This window comes from Astatotilapia calliptera, chromosome 16 (genome assembly GCF_900246225.1).
Source record: "Astatotilapia calliptera chromosome 16, fAstCal1.2, whole genome shotgun sequence".
Lineage (NCBI taxonomy): Eukaryota > Metazoa > Chordata > Actinopteri > Cichliformes > Cichlidae > Astatotilapia > Astatotilapia calliptera.
In genome coordinates, this window is record NC_039317.1 from 16,246,776 (window position 1) to 16,271,270 (window position 24,495).

The 24,495-nt window shown below is 41.2% G+C and overlaps 1 protein-coding gene across 1 annotated transcript; it reads right to left on the minus strand.

Annotated features, from left to right (window-relative positions):
• Positions 1 to 5,665: 5,665 nt before the first annotated feature.
• lrrc58b (leucine rich repeat containing 58b) lies at positions 5,666 to 16,597 on the minus strand. The gene is made up of 4 exons (XM_026145261.1): positions 16,047 to 16,597; positions 9,984 to 10,112; positions 9,503 to 9,780; positions 5,666 to 8,113 (listed from the first exon to the last, which is right to left on the minus strand). The coding sequence occupies exons 1-4, from the start codon at positions 16,502 to 16,504 to the stop codon at positions 7,920 to 7,922; spliced, it is 1,059 nt and encodes a 352-aa protein (XP_026001046.1). The 5' UTR covers positions 16,505 to 16,597; the 3' UTR covers positions 5,666 to 7,919.
• Between the last annotated feature and the right edge of the window lie 7,898 nt (positions 16,598 to 24,495).

The window sequence follows — 24,495 nt, forward strand, 5'->3', positions numbered from 1 at the left end:
GACCTGCGTGTGGCAGATGGGACAGGGCGGCGCTCTAACTATCACCAGTACAAATAAATAGAGTGAAAACAGCGCTCGTTTTAATGGAAAGAGAAACACACATCATCACTGTTTATATTATCGTTATTTTTCTTCCAAAGCAGACGTTTATGACGGATGGACATGAGGTCGCCGTGCAGCCTGATGAGGACAGATTGAGTTTCTCAGATTGCTCAGCGAGCCTCTGCAGAGGTATGTCAGCATTTATTCAGCCGGCTATATGAGACATAAAGGTGTTATTAAGACGTCACTGTAGGCTTACAGTGTGAGCCTACACGGCGGGTCATTCCTGATAAGGGAGTGCCACCACTGAGAGCTGTAAGTGGGGAAACAGAGACAAACACAGATTATCAGAAAAGAAGAATATGCGGATATCCACTCGTGCGTCCATCTGCCCCCATTAGTCCCATTCACACGATATAAAATTTTCTCCCATGGCTGTATTAATCTATAGGTTCACTGCTTTTAAATTTTAAAGTCACTTAATCTATATTAAAACTCTGAACAGACGCATATAGCTCCCTGTTATTTCAAATAGGCCACAGTACGTGTTTACAGTGCACCATTGTTTCATGTTTGAAAAAGCTTTGTGCTCCTGTGGCCTTTCCCCGGAATTAAACATATAAATTATTCTGGCATCGAAACTATGACAAACCAGATTTTCCAAAACCGGAAAGCTTACAACAGGGGCCCTGCAGCAGTTATCCCAAAAGTTGGGTTTCATTTTTCAGACTTCTCAGGTGGGAACCAGGTGAAACGCAGACGCAAACATATTTACGTAAACAGGATGGAATGACTGCGTTGTGGTTAATGAACGCCCAAACAGCTTCCGGCACATTGAGTGTATTCTTCAGTAACAGCATTGTTTGTTACTTTCAACAAGTAAATATTTCAAAGCAGAATTAAATTCAGTGCAGGCTTGTAGTCATGAGAAGAAGAAAAAGATAGTAGTTGTTTTTATTTGTTATTTTTAAAATTGCACTTAAAAAATACAAGAAATTCTCTCATTTGTTGAGTAAAAAGACATAAAACACGATGTAGGCACTTGACATCCAGCTGCGTCAATGCAAAAGACCCATTGTTTATTTGTGTCTTTTTTGGACCTATATTACATTGCAATATGCATTATTTGGAAGATGGTTTTCATGTCAGTGGCTGTGGCCAAACTGTTGGTTTTAAATATGATAAAGTGCCGGGAGAACAGATTATTATGAAGCATGTTAAAATATGTAATTCAACATCATGTATTTCATTAAGGACAATTAGGTCTTCATTGGAGGCTGGCAATAGGACCTTATGAAAAATGCACTGACTACAGTACTAATCACTCATCAGTGTAAGAAAGTTTTAAAAGAATGCACAAAGAGCTGGAGTGGAATATGGGACGAGTGTTTTTAAGCTCATAATTTTTCTTGTGAGCTAAGCTCAAATGACATGATGTCAGTACTCCACTGAAAGGCTGAAATGCTGTCACCAGCTCAGTTACACCCAAAGTGTGTCGATCACTCTCGGGTTTCCTTCAAGATCAGGTTCAAAATAACTGCAGCAGCAGGTGGACTGCAATGATGCTCAGGTTACTAGGAGCTTGAATAATTGATGTGAGGACAGGGAGGGGGCTGTCACCCATAAAGCAGGAGTCAAACAGACGAGGCTGAATGGGAAGGCGAACTGGATGAAACAGGACACATGTTGTTCCACTGAGCTTAACATTGAGATGTTATAATTACCAAATTAAGGTATCAGTGAGAGCCTCTATCTTTCTCTGCCGTGTTGTGCACATGGAGCAGCTGGAAGTCCACCAAACCAAACAAAAAACAAGCAAAGCTTATAAGCTCCTGACACACCATTTCCTGTTGAACCACTCCTGAATGCACCGCTGTTTCCTGACATGGAAGCATCTGCATTTGTGGTCCAACATGTGACCGCAGCACCAACAGTGTACTGTGTGGGTGGAAGCACATTGTTCTACGTTTGAAGCATCACAATCTTTTTTTTTTTTTTCCAGTTCCAAGCTGTCCTTGCTTGAGCCCGGACGCTCCTCCGTGACATGCCCAGGTTTGCCCACTGACATACCGGGAGACAAAGCCCTCTCTGGAACACCGCAGATCCTCCTGCAGTGTTGCTATGGACCTGGATTAGAAACTTTGAATCAAAGCTCCCAAGCAGGTTCCAATCATGGTGTTTCTAAAGCAGCGGATTATGATAATGATTAATGTGGTAGCTGTAAAGCATCAGCCTACACACTTGTTAAAAAAAATAAACAGGTAACAAGTGATTATGCAATAACTGACAGCTAAAGTTAAACAGTTTTAAAGAGTCCTGACGCATTAGGGGTTTGTTTACTCAAATAACTGTTATTTAATCAAATTCTCATTTTAGCTCCATTTATGGTCTCAATCGAATCATTCTCATTTTCATCGTTAGCTATATTTAATTGGATTTATTGCTTTCTATTATATAATGTGATTGATTACATTGTTTACATTGATGTAAAAATTTGTCAACATTGTGAAACTGTAGATCCAAAAGAGGAGTTTGCCGTGTCACAGTCTTAAGCTATTTGATCTGTCGTATACACTTCTGACACTCAAGCAAAGACATGCAACAGTTTTAGCAAATGCTGAAGCAGACTGCTGTTAAATGCTTTGGAAAGACTGAAAAAGTGATGCTTTTTTTGCAGCCATTCTTTTCTACTACACATCATCAATGAAAGGCAAATATATCCAAAAGCTGCAGTCACATGTTCCTTATTGTGTGTGATTAGCTGCTGCACATGGTTTCTTTCAAAGTTCCCGAGCATTTATGTGACAGTGTTGGCTGCTGCAAACATTTGCCTGAGATGAATGAATAAGAGATAAGTGATAAAAGAAGACTGAATGGCTTAAGGAAAACAAAGGAAGGGAAGAAGCTATAAACCAAAAAAACAAAAACACAGTTGCTCAGCTCTGGATGGTTATTTACCTGCCACTTCTTCTTACGCCCTTCTTGCTTCTCCGAACTCCAGCCTGATTTTCACTGTCGGCGGGATTAGCGGTATGACTTTGAAGACAAGGCTTCCTTATTGACAGGGTGTCTGCAGTGTGCGGCTGTCATAAGTAATAAGTGTAAATTTGAAAGCGATCGTGTGAGGTCTGGCACGCATGTGTAAAACATACTGGCTTTACTACGAGCTGATATGGGCTGGTATGCCTCAGACTGTGGGGCATTAAGAGGATTAAAGTATATTTAAAAAAAACACGTAGAAGTGCTTTGATTTTTGGATCACCTGCAATGCTGTAGTGTAACCACCAAAGAGAGCTGTGCTGCATGGAATTCAGCAAACAAACAAAAATTATATATGTTTGCATTAATCCTCAGATGTGACAAGGACTACACAGACGCTACCTTTCGAGAAGTCTAAAACATCCTCCTTGCTGCAGGCCCATTCTGCTTCAGGAGTGATCCGAGGTTTCAAAGTCTATGTTCAAGCAGTATTTTACTTTCTATGACTCTGCAGGACTGATTTGACTCTTTGGTTTTGGTGACAGCTACCAGTCACAGCTAACTGTGCTTCATCACTGCTTGCGTCTCAGGTTGCATTTGACAGCATCCCCTTATTTAACAGACAAGGTATACCACTGTGTGCGTGCAAACCATAGATGTAACTCAGCACAGTGATGCCAGAGTGTTTCCTTGGTGTTTGCTGTTGGTAGAAGGGTTCATGTGCAAGTGCTGAGAGCAGAAATGAGGAACAAGAGACACGCTGCAAAAACAGTGGAACCCAGCTGTGACTTGCTCAAAGACCATTGAAAATAAACAAAATATGTGCTACCCTCTTTGCCAACCAGGCTTAATGAAACAGTGAGGTGAAAAGAAGTGGAATTAGATGCCGAGGTAAGAACAGAAACTGTGAAAAGAGGCGAGAGAAAGGAAAACAAACTAGTAGTTTAGCAGCCTTTGGCTGCTGATGTTAAAGGATTTGCAGATTGTGAGAGGCGGAATTCACTAGCTGTATCAGAAAAGGGCTCTTGGTATTCAAATGCAAGAATGAATTCACCTTCATATGCAAATGAAACCTGGACATATTCAAGCTACAAAATGGAACGGTTCGTGCAAACAACAAACACAAAGTCTTTAGGAGCCAGTGTTGCGCATGAATACATTTTAAAAAGAGTATTTCTGTGAACGCTGACCCAAACAAGTTCAGTTTGCAACTAAAAAACAGCATGAGCATGAACAGGTGCTGTGAGGTGCCTGTACAGCATTTGGTGCAACATAAAAAACAATGCAGCTTCTTGGTTTCACTACTACTAGTCAGATAATAGCAGCAACCAGTGATTCTACAAAAGCCAATCCAACCCTGTTCTTATTTAATTTAGGCATGTGGCTAGTATTAGGAAATATCTGCAAGTAACTGATCAGAAGAACTGAGTGTTACTTTTCATCTGTGATCACTTTAATAAGTACACATGCTCATTGCAAGTGTAGGCATGTAGACAATTCAAGATGACCAGTCAAACTGAGCTTCAGCATGAGGGAAGAAAGGAGATTTAAGGGACTTTGCCTTTGCCATGGTTATTGGTGCCAGAAACTGCATAGAAACTGTTGGTGTCCTGGGATTTTCCTCCACAGACATCTCTACAGAGAATGGTCCAAATGGTCCAAAAAAAGAGAAATACCCAGTAAGCAGCAGTTCTCTGGGGAAAAATACCTTGTTTATGACAGAGCTCGACTGCTTCAAGCTCTTTGGAAGGCAACAGACTTATTGCAACTAATGCAATGAGTGGTTGAATATCAAACATTAAAGCAGATGGAGTACGGCCGCAGACCACAGCAGGTTGGCTAAGATCAGCAAACAGAGGCTACAACTTGCACAGGCTTACTAAAACTTGACAATACAAGATTAGAAAAATATTATATTTAATGAGTCTTGATTTCGTTTGCAATATTCTCATGCTTGTTCAGAACTTGGTGTAAATAACATGAAGGCATTGATCCATCCCAAATTAATTTCTTTATGACCGCAGTGTACTTATCTTCTGATGGCCACTCCCAGCAGGATAGAGCACCATATCACAAAGCTAAAATCAGATTGGTTTTGGAGGAAATTTCAGTCAATAAATCTGCAGAAACAGTTTCCAGTGCCTTGTTGAGAATAGGCCACGAAGAATGAGGCAGTTCTGAAAACAAAAGGTAATCCAATATTGATAAGGTGTACCTAATAAAGAGTGTGTGTGTGTGTGTGTACATATATATATATTTATTTTTTTACCAGCATTAAAAAGTACTCTGATTCTATTAGGGTTAAACAGCAATCAATGTAGTTGTAATCACAGGCTGTGTGGATCTGAGGAGATTCTGCTGCTCAGACCAACACATACAAAAAAAAAATATATGTAAAAGGAATGCAATTCAGTCCTTTTCAGGACTAAAACGGTGAACATGTAACTTTTTAAATTGACATTAGTTATAGTTTCAGCTAATAGTTGTGCGAATCATTTGCACACATGCATATTACAGATACCAGATATTTGAAAAGCAGCCTCTGTATTCAAATCGTATAACAACATAAATGCAACTGAAGAATTCCAAGTTGTTGCTCCCATTTGCTTTAATTCAATCAGAAAAGATCACAATACACACACAATTTAAAGATATAACAATCAGTCTTTATTAATGTCATTATTTACTGTACATCTACTTACAATATCTGAGGTTAAAGCATTGTCTATTCCAAAGCTTGTTACAAATGTAGCACTTTAACATTTTTTTAAAAATGGATTTATACATTTATATAAATCCATTTTGTTTTAAAGGGCTATTTTGTATATTTGCTGTTAAACAGATGAGTATGGAAATCAGATAAGTGACTTTTATAAAGCTAAATTATTCACATTTCAGGGTGCATATATCAGTTTCTTCATACTTGCTTTGCTGTTAGAAGTCTTGATTAGTAAGGCACTTAGGAATTGTAACTACTGTAACTTCTGTAACATAGAAGAACGTTCTTCTGTTTTCTTAACATTAAGGTCTAATGTGAAGCCAAATTGGATTTCTTCTCCTGACTAATGGACACAAACTGTCTGGGACATTATAAAATGATCCAGCTTTCCACACAAGCAGAAAGTTGCAGCAGATATGTAACCATACATATATCACTGACTGTGGGTTTTATTCAGATACATCTTCATATGTTTATGCCCACAGAAAACTAACAGCCCTGAACATAAACACAAAGGCTGGTACTGGGTTGCGCTCAATAGCTATTGTTTTTGTGAGAACACAGTGAATGGTTTTCCCTGGCCCAACCCACATCCACTTCCTGTGAGTCAGCCTGGATAAGCATTCTTCCACATAACCACTATGAGTTAATTTAAAACTACTAAGCCATCGCAGCCTTCCCCCCCCAAAGGTGGCATGCAGTTGAGACAAAAGCACTGATAAAAGATCGCCACCTTGCTATTCGGAAGGCAGTATGCAGGATTAAGTGGGATCTAGCAACATGACAACCAAGTCAACACCTCTGAGGAACCTGGAGCGGCTGCTAATGAAAGGTCCTCTGTAGAGACAATGTTTGGCTCATCTCTTCTGGGCTAAAGTAGAAACACTGGAGCTTGGTGGATGAGGACCCGCTCCTGTGTTGAAAGCCAAAACCAGGTTTTGTTCATCTGGTTTGTGTTTAGCCAAAATGCTGCACAGCCATTACAACCCATAATCAGACACTCAACTGTTTCACAACTGCTAACAAAGCGCAGAGTGCAGGACTCCATGTGAACCATTGTCTATGACACACCCCAGTCTTTCAAAAGCAAAGACATATTCTATTGGCATAGTTAACAGTTACTTTCCATCTGTGAGGACTCGGTCCTCAGTCATCTCCTTCACAGATACCCAGGTTGTCAGTGATGATTTATTTGAAATGACACACAATGGTTTAAACTTGACCACAGTTTAGTTCTCCCTTGTCATTGAGTATGCTGACTAGACAGCCACATATCTAACTTATGGTTCACAAATCTTTGCTTTTCATATTTGGGTGATCTAAACATGTGGTTTGAAATAGCTGGAAAATTGACAGGTGTGCACTTTTCCTCAGTTATGTGGCATATCTAGCTTTGGCCAGCAATGTTTAATTTTCTTTTGGTCCTCCAGGGTTGATCACATGACTGAAAGTGAACCCTCCCCATCAAAATCCTACATACTGGTCCTTTAGTATTTTGGGGGACTGGCCACAGCAAAGTGCGCATAAGCCCATCTCAAACCACAAAAAATATTTATAGTACCGCAGTTTGAAACAGTGTTCAAAGTTCCTGCTCACATACTATAAAAAACACTGACTTTTTCTTGGTTGGCACATCAGGCTTGATGGTCAAATAAAGTCAGATGAAGGCTGACAAAGAGCTCATACTCAAAGTGAAAATGCAGACTAATACACTGTAGCATCTGCACAGAATGAAATGTTGTAATTACAACTAAACATGTTGCCCTGAAAACAAAAAAGAATCCTTTCACTCCTTCAGTCAAACAAGAGTTTTACTGCCCTCCTGTGCTCAACCATGAGGCAAGCAGGTGTGGAAGGACCTTCCTTCATGTGCTCTAGATAGACTGATGTATGGTGAGACAACACGCTTCATGAAACAAAAGAAAAAAAAGATTAAAAAAAGAAAGAAAACCAACCGAAAACATTCATAGAATAGATTTCACATTAGTAAGTTGTCTCACTTTTTTTGTGCGTTTCAGTGGCTGAAACGGGGGGGGGGGGGGGGGGGGAAATAAAAATGTGTATGAGCACTAATATGTCCAATAAAGTCTTAATCAGGGTCCTTGTTAGTGTTATAAAAACAATGGCAAACTGTCAAGGATTTGTCTGGACAGAGGATCAGATGTTCCTCTTGGTCGTACTATCCCAGAAGCACTCTCTGAAGGCGGTCAGCAGGCACACTGTTCTCTTCCTCAGACTCTGCGTCGCTCTGCGGGTTGGAGCTACAGGGAGAGGTGCACTCAGGGGAGCACAGGTAGTGCATGAGGGGTAGCCGGTACTTTCCACAGAAGTCTACAAATTTGATCTGGCGCACGCACGAATCAAAGTACACACCTGGAACAAGAAGAGTGACAGGAAATGCACAGTCAGGCTTAAGTAACAGTAACTTGTGCTGTTCTTCTCTCTCACACTCACACACACACACACACACACACACACACACAGGTGGGTGATGGGCTCCGCCAGGGCTGCCCTTTGTCATAGGTTCTGTTCAGAATTTCTAGGCGTAGCCAAGTGGTGGAAGGCTTTCACTTCGGTGGTCTCAGGATCTCATCTCTGCTTTTTGCAGATGATGTGGTCCTGTCGGCTTCATCAGGCGATGGCCTCCAGCTCGCCTTGGAACGGTTCGCAGCCGAGTGTGAAGCGGTGGGAATGAGAATCAGCACCTCCAAATCTGAGGCCATAGTCCACAGCCGGAAAAGGGTGGAGTGCCTACTCCGGGTCAGGGACAAGTTCCTGCCCCAAGTGGAGGAGTTTAAGCATCTCGGGATCTTGTTCACGAGTGATGGGAGAAGGGAGCAAAAGATCGACAGACAGATTGGTGATGCGGAGAGAAGAGAGAGCTGAGTGTAAAAGCGAAGCTCTCAATTTACCGGTCGATTTACGTCCCTACCCTCACCCTATGGTCACGAGCTGTGGGTAGTGACCAAAAGAACGAGATCGCAAATACAAGCGGCGGAAATGGGTTTCCTCCGAAGGGTGGCTGGCCTCTCCCTTAGAGATAGGGTGAGAAGTTCGGCCATTCGGAAAGGGCTCAGAGTAGAGCCGCTGCTCCTCCACATCGAAAGGAGCCAGTTGAAGTGGTTCGGGCATCTGACAAGGATGCCCCCTGGGCGCAGTTTTACGGGCATGTCCCACTGGGAGGAGGCCCCGGGGCAGACCCAGGGCACGCTGGAGAGATTCTCTCTCTCTCAGCTGGCCTGGGAACGCCTTGGTGTTCCCCCGGATAAGCTGGAGGTGGTGGCTGGGGAGAGGGAGGTCTGGGCTTCTCTGCCTGGGCTGCTGCCCCCGTGACCCAGCCCCAGATAAGCAGAAGAAAATGGATGGATAATATACAATATGAGGAACAACAGTTGTAGTGAGCAGCTCACAAGTGTGGTGAGCATGGTGACATAACTGTGGTTCCCAACCTGGGATATGGAATTTCCATAGGAAGGTCACAAGATAAAATTAAAGGAGCTATGACGCTTATCCTTATCCTGTCATATATACTGATACAATGGATAGATGCTCATAAAATAAGTTTCAAATAAGGAGGTCACCATATGTACAATTAATCCATGTGAGATTTCTTTTGCTACATTTAAATCTGTATATCAAAGAGAGGATATCCTCAATCTGATTATCTGAGGCACACAGCTCCGGCTTGGAGCACAGCAGCCTCACCCACCTATTGTTCACTGAAACTGGTGACATGGCATGTAATCATTAGGCACAACTCACCGGCACACTTGGGGTTGGGACACTTGCTGGCCAAGTCCAGATAACGCACCAGGTTTGCAGGCAGGTCAAAAGGGGAGTACAGAAGATTTCGACTCTTAACGGTGCGCCCTGCCAGCTCTAGCAATGAGGGTGGATCGTAGGTCATCTCCTTGACAAAGCGCACAACCAGCGGGTTGCCTCTAAGACTGAGCTCCTGCAGGTGCACCAGGCTCAGGATCTCTCTCGGCAGGTAAGTGAGCAAGTTGTTGTGTAGGCTTAAAGATCGCAGCGAGTGGAGCCTAGAATCGGATGCATAAGCACTCTGTCAGTTTTGTTTGCACTTTGATAAAAATCATGACTACTTGAAAGTTCAGCTACCTGATCAATGCAGGATAAATTACAGTTCTAACTCAGATAGCATCTCTGAGGAGACCATATAGTCAAGCTGTAGGTAGACTGGTGTGTGGCGATTGCTAGGATAGTTGGAGAGTGCTGATATTACCTGGTGAGCTGCGGTGGGACACTTTGGATGCGGTTGTCACACAGGACCAAGTAGGTGAGGTAGGGCAGATTCGCTACTTCAGGAGGAATGGCTGAAATAAGGTTTCCGCCCAGGTACAACATCTCCAAACTGACAGATGACAAAAGAAAACAGGTATTGATTTGCAATCTCAAGATTTTTTTCCTCCGTGCATCACACAGAGCACCATCTTTCATATGGTGCTCTGTTGTAGAGCATCCATTTCTCTCCTTTGTGATTTTTACCATGACAAATTTAAATAAATAAGTCTAAATGCAATAAAATTACACTTTCCATCACAATTGCTGCTGTGCAGGTATTTTTTTTCTTCCCCCAATTAAACTCCTATTGTCTATTGTTCCTATAGACAATAGGAGTTTATAGCCATAGCTTCAGACTCCTGTCAACCCTGCTGATGGCTGAGGGCCACAGATACCACAAAGAGCACTGTATTAGCCACCAATGATGATTTCATCTCATTAAATAAACAAATAAAGTGTTACATTAAAGTATGCCACAAGGGGGCGCTGAAGCTTCACCTTTTCATGGTCAGAGTTCAGGTTTGTCACCAAATATGAAACTTTGCTTACAAAATATGTTGATTTAAATAAAAAACAAAACAAGGACATGAAATAAATTCTGAGATGATGATGATGACGACATTTACATTGAGGAAAACAGACATACATGCTTGTTGCTAGGCAAAAAAATTAAATAACCCCCCCCAAAAAAAACAAACAAAAAAAACCCCCACCATGCTGAGTTATTATAGGTATCAAGAACACGAGTGGGTGGGGGTGAGGGGATGGCATCAAAGAGAGACATGAGAGAGCTATGGGTGGCTGGTCAGCGAAAGTAAGCTGTCAGGCCATCTGCCTGCAGGAACTGATGACACAGCGACTGCGAGACATGAAGCCATTATCCTGTCCTTGGTGGCTGAGCCTCTCTTTGAAAAGAACGGAGACATTCAGGGTCTGCTCACTGCCCACACCAACACCGTGAAACAAAACTACTGACAATTTCAAAGACATATCATGAACTGACTCATGGTACATCATCATCCATGCATAGTTTTGTTATAGCCCGCTGCTGTATTTTATAAACTGTCATTTGATCACAGCAGTGTTAGTGATAACTTGCACAATGACCAGCCATCCTACAAGATCGCTTGCTGAGACTAATGTTTGGGTCATGGGAAGGATAAACCTAAAGAAACTTGTTAGTATAGCACCTCTCTCCGTCTTACAGGTATCTAGCTGATATGCAAGGTTTATCAGCTAATCAAGTTCAGCGCGTCCTTAAAGGTTATAAAGCTGGTTCATGTGGTTACATGTACTTTGTCTTCTTCTTCTGTTTGCACCCCTGAAACACCACAGCACGACACATTCATTCACTGCTTGCCTAGATAATTCACCAGTTATTTTTTTGTATTAGTTTATTGGCAATATGACTAAATGTCTATTTTGTAGACTCTACAATTAATCCCCCCCCCCCCCAAAGTCTGTCACAAATCTTATGGAGTTGTATCAGGTCAATTGTCTTTGTAGGTTCTCAGTCATCCACATCGCAGTAATCTAAGGAGCTTGGAATGAAAAGTGACTCAAGTCCCCCCCTTTAGATTAACCATTTTTGGGAAATATAGTCAAAGAATACTAGCTTGACTTTTTTCCCCTTTATATAGTCTATAATATATATTAGAGATATTATATAAAGCCTGACTGATTTATTGGTTAGCCAATATTAACCATTAGTATTGCCTTAAAAATCCCATATCAGGCAGGCTCTAATCTTGTACACACATTTTAATGGAAGTCACTTCTTGCATTTCAATTCAAAAACAATGTCCAGAGGATCAATCAAACAGTCTTAATTCACAGTAGATGCTTTGACTTTAAAAGACAGAAATGCAGCATAAGTTTAGATTTAAAATTTAAAAAAAAAAACATATTAATGTAGTTGAAACCTTTATTAGGATAACAGATTTGGCTGCAGTGACAGTTTTCGCATACAAGCACCATCCAGTGTGCTTCAGGATTTTTTCAGATGCATTCCATCTTTCTCATCCCTGACCAATCAGTGTTGTCTCTGTGATCCAGGACCTCCTGGTTCATATACTGGGCACTGGATTGTCCTTTCATGTTCAATAAAACACAGTGCGAACCAGCTCTGTGTGAATGAGGCTCACAAACTCACAGGGTCAGCGAGGACGGACTACAGGCAACTAGGTCAACAAGGACAAACTGAAAATTACTCAGGCAGAAAAATGTGTAGAGTTACAAGTCATTTTGCTGCATGAGGGATTATTTTTGAAGAACAAGAAAAACTTAACATACAGTGATAGTGAACACAGATGAGTTTGTATGACGTAATCAATTAGATCAGGAGACGGCCTTTAAACCTGTGCTGTAACAAGTCACTGAGCTTTTTGGAAACAAAGATCACCAGTGTGTAATCAAAGTGTGCTTATCAATGATTATGATAGCAAGTGGACAGTAACTTTCCTACATTGCAAAGAGACTTAATGAACCCTTATCAGGTGCTATAGGACACATAACCAAAAGGAATCTCTTTGCGTGCACAACTGTTGCCAGGGTGCTTCAGCTGATGCAGCATTAAAGCTGAGACAAGAACGTAAATGTCCACACACACACACACACACACACACACACACACACACACACACACACACACACACACAATTTATTAGTCCTGATAATAAAGAAAAAAAGTATATACTGTCTTTTTGCAGCAATTAGGTGGCTTGTCTATAAAATATCCCTTTTATGATATGTTCACATCAAATGTGAAGCCAAGTTTCCCCTTTGTGCAAACAGAGTCAACTGTTTGGGTTTTTTCAAAGTCCTCAAATATTCACTTATATTTGTTCAATATTCTCCAAGACCCCCCCCCCCCTCTTTTTTTTTTCTACATAAAAGAGAAGTTGAATCATAGGTCTCAGGCTGCCCAGAAACAGTTTAAGTATGTTTGTCCACCATTTCTGGTTGTCATCTGAAGATGAAATATTTTGAACTCTCATTTGGTCTGAACACATCTTCAGACATCTACTACTTTCCATTTAACTGGCATCACCTGAAAAGGGCTTTGTAACATTGTAACGATCCTACTTCCACATCATCGAAGTAATGAGTTTCGAAAGACAGCCGTGCAACAAACTGAGGGAAGCTTAGCAGTGTGGAGTTTCTTTTATTGTGTCATTAAGTTATTTTAAGTGAGTATGCAAGAATATTAACAATTAAGCCCACCATATCCATTCTGCTCAATAAGCACCTCCAGGAACAGCCACAGTCAGAGCCCAGACTTCGATCCATGTGAGAATGTGTAGTTGAATTTGGAAAATGCAATTCAATGTTGAGCAGTTTTCAAGGAAAAATGGTGAATACAATACTGTACTGTCCACATATAAAAGGCTTACTGTAAAAAAAAAAAAAGTCTAAATACTTCCTGCCAGTATGTGTCTTATAATTAAATTTAAATAATTAAATCGGTTGCCTCTGAGCTGCAGTATTTTGTACGCGTTGATAAAACGATTAGGTTTGATCTTTGGCCCAGCATTCGGTCACTGTGACACTTGTACCTGTCAGCAGTTCAAGATAAGAAGTCCTTACCCTGCTTTGCCCCATTTAACAGAAAACAGGGCTGAAAAAGTTTTGAACAGACTTGAGCTGTTCGCTTTTATTTTGAAATGAGCTCCTCTGATCTCAGTGAACTTTTGAGCTTGGTTATAAAACCACGTTCTTGCTCGTGAATTTATTCAACTGCTCACTTTCTGCATTTTCTGCCAACAATGTCTTCAACAGTGCCGCAAACCTCCTTTCTGAAATTGAATAATCAAAACTTACAAAATAGAGTTAGTGTCTTATTCAACATGAAACCAAAATGAGCGACTGAGTCAATAAATTCACCAGCAAATTTGTCAGGGTTAAGGGACATTTTCCCATACACTCCAATCGAATACAGCCACAGTCAGACAGCCCTAAACACCATTTGGCAACCAGCAGCTTCAAGTGGTTGCAGGAGGTTGATGGCAGTTGCTGTGAAAATAGGAAAGCAAGCCTGCGACCCCGTGCAATCACCTGTCACTGGGAAAAGTGTATTCCCCCTGTTGGCAAAACCCTCATAGTTTCTTTGGTTGCTACTGCAGTCACAGTTTGAATGGAAGTGAAAGACTTTTCTCCAAAAACTTTTTCTGAAATTTTTGGCTGCACAGCTGGAGCAAAACTTTTACTGTAAAAGACAAACCTCTTCCATTTCCAGTTTTTGTCATACCTTTTCAAGTTGTTCCGTTGCTCGGCTAGTAATTAACAAATGTTTGCAGACAAACATGAAAATCTACAAGCAACTGTTGCAATATGCAAGCAACCAAAGCAATTAGTAGGATATTTCTAGTGAAGAACCTTCTTACAATCGGATTTCACCCAGCGAGAGCCAGCAACCACAACCAACCAGTAGAGAAATACATTTCCCTAGCAACCAGTCGAAAGATCCCATTCGATATGGCACAAGGAGTACTGCGAGTACTGCTGGGCCCAATACTCACATATCCTAATATATTCCCCAGAAACAGCATCTACTTTTCTTCTTTAAAAAAAAAAATAAATAAATAAAATAATAATAATAATAATAATAATAATAATAATAATAATAAGTTCAAAATACAGAAAAATTAAAAATGATATATTATTTCAACAATTTATATATGAAATTAATATGGAATTTCACATACATTTTAAAATTAAAATGTATGTGAAATTCCATAACATAAAGAACAGCAGGAAAAAGTAATTTTTACTAAGATATTTCATTAATCACCAACTTATGGATTTATGCATTTTAACATGTTTAGCGTCCAATAAGTTCAGAAACATCAGGAAACAAATTGCAGATCTTAGCAGTAATATTTTAGTCGCCTGACAGGTGAGATTTAGTTGGCTATATTCAGATATTGTTGCTGACTGGCTGAGCAGAGCCAGGCCAAGTCATAAACAGTCTAAGCCCTGAAAATGTCACATAAGACAGGTTGATGAATGTATATTTTTATTGTGTAATCATACAAGAGAAAGTGAATGTTTGACAACTTAATGCTACTGGGATAATAATTTTCATTGTCAGAGTTAGGACAGTGTTTATCCACACTAACTGCAAACAGATTGCAATAAGTATATCTGAGATTTAAAAAAAACAAAAAACAAAAAAGGATGTATGAACAAAACAGGAAAAAACAAAAACAAACAAAAAAAAAAAAAAAAAAAGCAAGATAATGGTATGCTTCCTTTATCTTAGTTATTTATCATTATGATTCACTAACAGTGATTCAAACAGATGAAAGCCTAGACTTGACTAGATGCGACTTTGCATTAAAACCATAGGCATTATCACTGGTAACCAACTACTAAGTTAGCAAGTTTCTATTTAAGTTTGTTAATATTGTCTGTTTTAACAATTGCATTGCTATGCAAATAAATTTAAAAAAAAATAAAATAAGTCTATGCCTAAATAACAGCTAACTAGTTTTAGAAACTTATTGTCTGCTGGTTTCTTTTATTTTTTTTATTTTTTTACAAGCACAATAGTTACCCATTATAACAGTTGTGCCAGATGTATTATGCCGAGACGAAGCGTGGACAATATATAGTACTAGTATTAGCAGCGTTGAAGTGTGTCGTTGGTGGTGGGTTTAGCTCGGGCCGAGGGGCCCAAAGGCTGGCCCGTCTCTGCAGCAGATAACCATAGCAACGACCATAGCTAATTACATTGTTAAATTTAACCAAAAGGGAAGTCGTAAAAAAAACCTATGTAGTGACCAATACAGGTAATATTCAGAGGGCTTTACTGGAGAGAAATAAAAGATTGATTCCTCTCCACCCCCTCAATTATCAGTTGGTCAGATTATATCGTATGCAATATAGTCGATTGCCTCAAGCAAAGATATGCAGATTGGACACTATACGTAATCCATTACCTCAGCGCTGGACTGAAACGTCACTCATATATTGACTTTTCGGCCGTTTTGTGTTGTTACCTTACCTGGTTAAGTTTTCTATCTCTGCAGGTATACTTTTCAATCTGTTTCCTCCGAGTGAAAGCGACTGCAAGCGCAGCAGTTTGGTACACTGAAGCGGGATCTCCTCGAATCGGTTCCCGCTAAAGTTCAGCACCTCCAGCTGCAGAGAGCCGAACTCCTTGGGCAGCGAGAACTCGTCCAAGCGGTTGTTCTTGGCTATAAGTGTTTTCAGCTTGGTCAGGCGCATAATGTCCTCACAGATGAACGAAAGTCCGTTGTTGCTAATGTCCAGAAACTCGAGGTTGAAGAACAGGGTGACCGACGACGGCAGCGAGCCTAGTCGGTTGTAGTTCAGGTAGAGTTGTTTGGTGTCTCTTTTCCTCCTGTCGGTGATACTGTCAACGCTCAGAGTGTTCAAACCCAAGCGTGAGAAGTCGAGCACGCCGTCGCCCACTGCCGCTGCCCGTTCGTGACTCTCCATTTTGGCAATTTTGTTTCCTTTTTTTCAACTCTGCAAAAGTTTCGCAGAGAACGTTTAACGTCAACGCGTGACTTAGCTCCACAAGTTGCCTATTTTTAACATAAAGCACGAGCATCTACCAGTAACATTTAACAGCATTTCTAATCACGTCTAAATGACTAATGTATTGCTTACAACAGGCTGAAATAAGCCACAATAGCTACACCGAACGCTGTGAGGCTCTTCTACTCGCAGCTGTTGGGATGGCCTGTGGCTTCCTGGTTCAGATTGGCTGATTCTCCATATAAATCCCGCCCACCCACGCGCCCATTGGGTTCGCTCCCGATCTGTCATATTACATGGCATTGATTAAGGGAGTTGTAACTGATTTTTGGAGTTTATTAACAGTTTCCTGGCACAAGTTGCCATGTACAACCTCTGACTGCATTTTTTTTCTTGTTTTTGTGTTTTTTTTAAGTCTTACGAAAACGGGACAGTGGTGGCCGATGATCGATAAAATCAGCTACCCATTTTCTCTGCCCTTATGCAACACGCGTCCTCTGTTACGTTATGCAGTTCAATGCTGACTTGGATGTGCATGGAATGAGAAATAGGTACAGGATAATTGGGTTCCTCCCACTGAATTCAGGTCTATGCATAAAAATGTCACAGCTTATTCACCGCGGTAAAGTGAGCGGTCATTTGTGAGCCGCGGTCAAGCCAGCTGCTTCTTCTTCGCCGCATAAATTTCCTTGCGCTTTTACACCAGTCTTTACGGTAGCGCCTTTTCGCTTTATATCCTTGCTGAAAGAGCAGAGTGAAGTATTTAGTGAGTTAATAATCTGTTAATTTATGTGACCCCATCTTTATATTTTATTTTCACTATATATGAAAGTTGCTAATATGTAAGAAATGTTTATTCTCTGAATCTGTAATATATGGTGCATTTTGTTTGTATGTTTATATTACTAATAAAGAAAAAAAAAAAAAAAAAAAGAGCAGAGTGAAGCTGACCCCCCACCCACTTGAAACGTAAAGGCAAATAGGCGGAGCGGTTAGTGCTACGTTTGTGCAGATTTGTGCAGGTAAAATTAGCGTTTGTGCTGCTACGGTTTCCGAGATATTAAACTTTATTTTATAGGTCATTCAAAGGTCACCATCCCCCCAGACTGCTCCAAAACGGGCCAAAATGGTCTACTTTTTTAGTGCTACGTTTGTGCAGGTAAAATTAGCGTTTGTGCTGCTTCTGTTTTAAAGATATTAATGAAAATGTAAAGGTCAACCAGCCCCCCCACATTACCCAGATCCAACAAAAGTGGTATCAAACGTTTGTGCTACGTTTGTGCTGGTTTGTGCTGCAAAGATTTTCGTTTGTGCTGCTATCATTTTAAAGATATTAATAACAATTTCTAGAGGTCATCAGAGGTCAACCAGCCCCCCCACATTAATTAAATCAAACAAAATGGGTGTCAATCAACTGTGCTACGTTTGTGCTGGTTTGTGCTGCTAAAATTTTCGTTTGTGCTGCTTCTGTTTTAAAGATATTAATGAAAATGTAAAGGTCAAAAGGTCAACCAGCCCCCCCACATTACCCAAATCCAACAAAAGTGGTATCAAACGTTTGTGCTACGTTTGTGCTGGTTTGTGCTGCAGAAATTTTTGTTTGTGCCGTTATTATTTTAAAGATATTAACAAAAATTTCTAGACGTCAACCAGCCCCCCCCCCCCCATATTAATGGAATCAAACAAAATGGATGTCAAACGTTTGTGCTGGTTTGTGCTGCAAAAATGTTTGTTTGTGCTGCTAACATTTTAAAATGTTTAATAAAATAACGTCTTGATGCGTGCTTAATCATCCAGGTAAGTAAATCCCAAAAGGTTGATTCTGTTCATCTGGACATTTTCAGTTGGAGAAACGTTTCGTCACTCATCCAAGTGACTTCTTCAGTCTCAGCTGACTGTAGGTTTCCCCAACCATATAAACAGTACATTTGCATAGTGAAGGAAACTAGCGCCACTGAATGAACAATGTGCCGGGGGGTTAATTCCATGATTGTTAGTATGCAAATTCTTATGACCATTGATCAATGACAACTAATCAAAGCCTATTGATCAATGGCCATGAGTACCATTCACAGAATGTGTTGAATGGCTACAATCACAGCATTGTAGGATGGCGAAAGATGTACCCTTGGGCCCCCCTTCTCGATCCAGAGATGGTCAGCATCCTGACAGCCCGATGGACGAAGCTGTCTCTCAGTCTGCTGGTTCTGCCCCGGAGGCTCTTCAGTATCCTTCCTGATGGCAGCAAACTGAAGACGCTGTTGAAGGGATGAGTGGAGTCACCTGTAATGGAGACGACCTTCCAGATGAGGCAGGTGCAGTAGATCTCCTGGGGAGGGAGGCAAGAGAGGTCCCCACAATGCTCTCGGCTGCTCTCACTACCCGTTGTCATTTTTTCCTGCAGAACCCAATGCAGGAGTCATACCACACAGTGATGCAGCTGGTGAGGATACTCTCAACTGTGCCTCTGTAAAAGGTGCTCATAATGGGGGTTGAATCTCTTGTGCTTCTCAGTTTGCAGAGGAAGTAGAGTCACTGTTGATCTTCTCCACATTCAGGGACAGGTTGTTGTTGCTGTACCACTCTGGCAGATGGTTAACTTCACCCCTGTAGTAGATCTCGTCGTGGGTCAGCAGAGTGAAGAGAAGGGAGCTCAACACACATCCTTGGGGAGCCCCCGTATTCCGTGTTCTTGGGCTGGAGGTGTTGCTGTTGACCCGTACTGTCTGCTGTCTTCCTGTCAAGAAATCTAGCAGCCCGTTATACAGCAAGGTGCTGATCCCCAGCAGATCCAGTTTGGGAATGAGTTGCTGGGGAATGATGGTGTTGAATGCTGAACTGAAGTCTATGAACAGCACTCTGACATATGAGTCTCTAGTGTTCAGATGTGTGAGGGCTGAGTGAGGGGCAGTTGAAATTCCATCATCGGTTGAGTGTTTTGACCGGTATGCGAACTGAAATGGATCCAGGTTGGGGGAAAGCAATAATTTGATTTGATGCATGACTAACCGTTCAAAGCACTTAACTTAATAATGATGGAGGTGAGTTTGACAGGACGGTAGTCCTTAAAGCAGGAGATAGATGACTTCTTGGGTTCAGTAATGATGGTGGAGGGATCTCCACACACTGTCTGGGGATTGTGTCACCACGGTCTGTAGAGTGGGCTTGTAGTCTGTGATGGTTTGTATTCCTTGCCACTGCCTCCAAGTATCTCTGCTGTCGCTGAAGCTTTGCTGTAGCTGATGCCACGTGACAGGTTTGCCCTTGCTGTTCTTAGACTCACCTAATTCCCGGCTCTGAAGGCTTGCATTTTTCAACTTTAGGAGCATTTAAACCTGACCTGTGAGCCATGGTTTCTGATTGGCCCAGACAGTGATAGTCCTGGTCTCTGTGACATCATCGATGCATTTTGGGATGTAGGCAGTGACAGTTTCTGTATATTCCTGAAAGTCTGTGGTGTTGTCGTGTGTGGCGGCCTGTGGTGGAAAAGCAGTGCCTCTGAGGACCCTTCTGGCCACACCTGTACCTGCTTACGAACTGGTTTGGTGACTTTGACCAGGGGCCTGTGGGAACCCATGGCACACCTAGATTTCTGCCTGTACTGACCCTTATGCACAATAGGTGGAATTAAGACAGTTCCAAAAGCAAACATGACGTCTAGAAATTTTTGTTAATATCTTTAAAATAATAACGGCACAAACAAAAATTTCTGCAGCACAAACCAGCACAAACGTAGCACAAACGTTTGATACCACTTTTGTTGGATTTGGGTAATGTGGGGGGGCTGGTTGACCTTTTGACCTTTACATTTTCATTAATATCTTTAAAACAGAAGCAGCACAAACGCTAATTTTACCTGCACAAACCAGCACAAACGTAGCACTAAAAAAGTAGACCATTTTGGTTTGTTTTGGAGCAGTCTGGGGGGATGGTGATGTCATCAGCAAAAAATATAACTTTTAATATCTCGGAAACCGTAGCAGCACAAACGCTAATTTTACCTGCACAAATCTGCACAAACGTAGCACTAACCGCTCCGCCTATTTGCCTTTACGTTTCAAGTGGGTGGGGGGTCAGCTTCACTCTGCTGATTGAAAGCCTAGACCCGTGCACACGTGCGCGCGCGCGAACAGTCACACACGCGCGCACACACACAAATTACAATGGAACAGCCCAATAGAGTCAATACAATTATGGAAAATTCAAAAATTCATTAAAAATCATCCTTAGTAGTTGAGGTCCAACTTTCAACACATTCCTTCTCTGCACCTACTGTACCTGTGCGCCAGGTTTCATCCAGATTTACTGTAAAATTCCTCAAAAATTAAAGGACAGTTATATGCAATTCAATACAGCCAATACACTACAATTATGGAAATTTCAAAAATTCATTAAAAATCATCGTTAGTAGTTGAGGTCCAACTTTCAACACATCCCTCCTCTGGGACACCTACTGTACCTGTGTGCCAAGTTTCATCCAGATTTACTGTAATATCCTTCAGAAATCACAGTAAATTTGTGTTCAGTTCAATACAGTCAATACACTACAAATTTGTCTATTTCATAAATTCATTAAAAATCATCCTGAATAGTTGAGGTCCAACTTTCAACACATTCCTTCTCTGGGACACCTACTGTACCTCTGGGCCAGGTTTCATCTCAATCTGCTGCATCAATAATTGTTTAATATTGATGGATCAAAAGTGCTGCTGAGAGAGTCATGACAGGGACTATAAAGAGACAGCATATTTGCTTGTCTTCACTGACTCGCTCTGAAATCCAGATTTTAATTTTGGAATATTAGGTGTGGTTCCTATAGAATTTTAAGGTTGAACGGTAATCAGAGTCTTCATCTCTTAGACCTCTCTTCTGTGGATGCAGCTCACATCATTCTGTACAATACGATCATTTTTAATTCTACAACTGTTTATAACCTGCATAGTTCACATTTCTGTATAGCTGTATATCTCATATTCTGTATAGTTTTTCATATTTATATCCTGTTCATAGCCTGTACATAGCTTGTACTCACTACAGCCTGTAACTATACTTATAGTTATAGCATATTCATAACATACCTTCATACCGTGTGCATTGTAACATACCATAATAGACCCATTTCTGTAATATACTTACATACCTATATTATTGCTAATATATATTCTAATATATCTATATCATGGCTAAAGCACTTCTGGATGGATGCAAACTGCATTTTCTTGCCTTGTACCTGTGACATGTGCAATGACAATAAAGTTGAACTCTATTCTATTCTAAATTAATTCAGAAGACAAACACCCGTCTCTGCTTTTGAGATTAGCATTAAAACCCTCAGTTTTGACAAATAATACAGTTATAGTGGATCAGGTGACCCTGGATCTTCCCTTATTTGTGCTGCAATAAGCCTAGGCTCTTGCTGGCTTCCCATCATGTATGAATTCTTTCCTTCTTTGCTCGTTCTGTGTTTATACACCTCTCTGCATTTAATCATTAGTTAGTATGTATCTCTTGCACAGTGTATATGTTGTCCTATGGCTGTCTCTCCTTGAGCCTGCCAGATGTTTCTACCTCTTCAAATGGAGTTTTTCCTTCCCACTCACACTAAATGTTAGCTCATATGGGGTACTTAAATTGTTGGGGTTTTCTTTGTATTATTGTTGTGTTTTTACCCAGCAACATAAAGTGTCTTTAGGTGACTGTTGTTGTGATTTGGTCCTGTATAAATAGAATAGAATAGAATTGAATAGAATACTGTACTTCAGACCGGGAGATTGGCAAAATGTATAAATAGGATGGCGATTAGGGGAATTGGAGACAGCTGTGTAACACAGCAGGGATACATTGGGAATAAGAAGACAGTGGAAGTAAGACTCAACACAAGAAAGACACAAGAGGCCACCAAACTAAAACACAGACTAAGACACACAAGCTTGACACAGACAAAAGCATAAACAGACATGAAGACAAGACTGGCTTTAACACTAGAGTGTTTTCACAAGTCTTCCATCCACTTGTGGAACGCTGAAGAAGAACTACACTTAAAAGCAATATGGAACTGAAAACAAAAGAATACATAATGTAAACATATCATCAAATAATCCAGGACTCACAAACAATGATATGATGAACAGAACTATAAAGAACAAAACTGAGAAATGCTTGGTAAACTGACCAAGGACTATGTCATCATGTCATTTTTAAATATCATACACTCAACAAAAATATAAACGCAACACCTTTGTTACTGCTCCCATTCCCCATGGGATGGACGTAGAGACCTAAAATTCATTCCAGATACACAATATAACCATCCCTCCCAAACAGTGGTCACAAATCAGTCCAAATGTGTGGTAGTGGGCACATCTGCTATATTGAGATAATCCATCCCACCTCACAGGTGTGCCACATCAGGATGCTGATCTGACATCATGAGTAGTGCACAGGTGTACCTCAGACTGCCCACAACAAAAGGCCACCCTGGAATGTGCAGTTTTGTCTCACAGCAAAATGCCACAGATGCCACAAGCAATGAGGGAGCGTGCAATTGGCATGCTGACAGCAGGAATGTCAACCAGATCTGTTGCCCGTGCATTGAATGTTCATTTCTCAACCATGAGCCGTCTCCACAGGTGTTTCAGAGAATATGGCAGCACATCCAACCGGCCTCACAACCGCAGACCTCGTGTAACCACACCAGCCCAGGACCTCCACATCCAGCAGGTTCACCTCCAAGATCGTCTGAGACCAGCCACCCAGACAGCTGCTGGAACAATTGGTTTGCACAACCAAACAATTTCTGCACAGACTGTCAGAAACCGTCTCAGGGACGCTCAACTGCATGCCCGTCGTCCTCATCGGGGTCTTGACCTGACTCCAGCTCGTCGCCGTAACAGACTTGTGTGGGCAAATGCTCACATTCGATGGCGTCTGGCACGTTGGAGAGGTGTGCGCTTCACGGATGAATCATGGTTCACATTGTTCAGGGCAGATGGCAGCTGAGAATGTCCCAGTTCTTGCATGGCCAGCATACTCACCGGACATGTCACCCATTGAGCATGTTCGGGATGTGCTTGACCGGCGTATACGACAGCGTGTACCAGTTCCCACGAATATCCAACAACCTCGCACAGCCATTGAAGTGGAGTGGACCAACATTCCACAGGCCACAATTGACAATCTGATAGACTCCATGCGACGATGTGTTGCACTGCATGAGGCAAATGGTGGTCACACCAGATACTGACCGGTTCTGGGTCCCCAGACCCCCAATAGCGCAAAAAACTGCACATTCCAGGGTGGCCTTTTGTTGTGGGCAGTCTGAGGTACACCTGTGCACTACTCATGATGTCAGATCAGCATCCTGATGTGGCACACCTGTGAGGTGGGATGGATTATCTCAATATAGCAGATGTGCCCACTATCACACATTTGGACTGATTTGTGACCACTGTTTGGGAGGGATGGTTATATTGTGTATCTGGAATGAATTTTAGGTCTCTACGTCCATCCCATGGGGAATGGGAGCAAAAACAAAAGTGTTGCGTTTATATTTTTGTTGAGTGTAGTTAATGTGTCCTGATTTGTAGATAGTGCCATCTTACAAATACCAGGAAATCTAACTGGGTGACAAGCCAGAGTTGTCTGCCCACACACCCACTGACTAGAAAAAGGGTTGAAACCTTAACTACTAAGGATGATTTTTAATGAATTTCTGAAATTGACATAATTCTATTGTATTGGCTGTATTGCGTTGAATATAAGTTTCTTGTAATTTCTGAGTAATATTACAGTAGATCTAGATGAAACTTGGCACACAGTAGGTGTCCCAGAGAAGGAATGTGTTGAAAGCCGGAACTCAACTATTCAGGATGATTTTTAATGAATTTTTGAATTTGACATAATTCTATTGACTGTATTGAATTGAATATAAGTTTCCTTTAATTTTTGAG

Bases quoted from the DNA above. Each gene is read 5' to 3' on its own strand.
- lrrc58b (XM_026145261.1), bottom strand. From the start codon at position 16,504: ATGGAGAGTCACGAACGGGCAGCGGCAGTGGGCGACGGCGTGCTCGAC. The intron at 9,781-9,983 runs GTAATATCAGCA...ATCCGATTCTAG, and splicing joins GTCCCACCGCAGCTCACCAG to GCTCCACTCGCTGCGATCTT. The intron at 8,114-9,502 runs GTGAGTTGTGCC...TTCTTGTTCCAG, and splicing joins TCCCAACCCCAAGTGTGCCG to GTGTGTACTTTGATTCGTGC.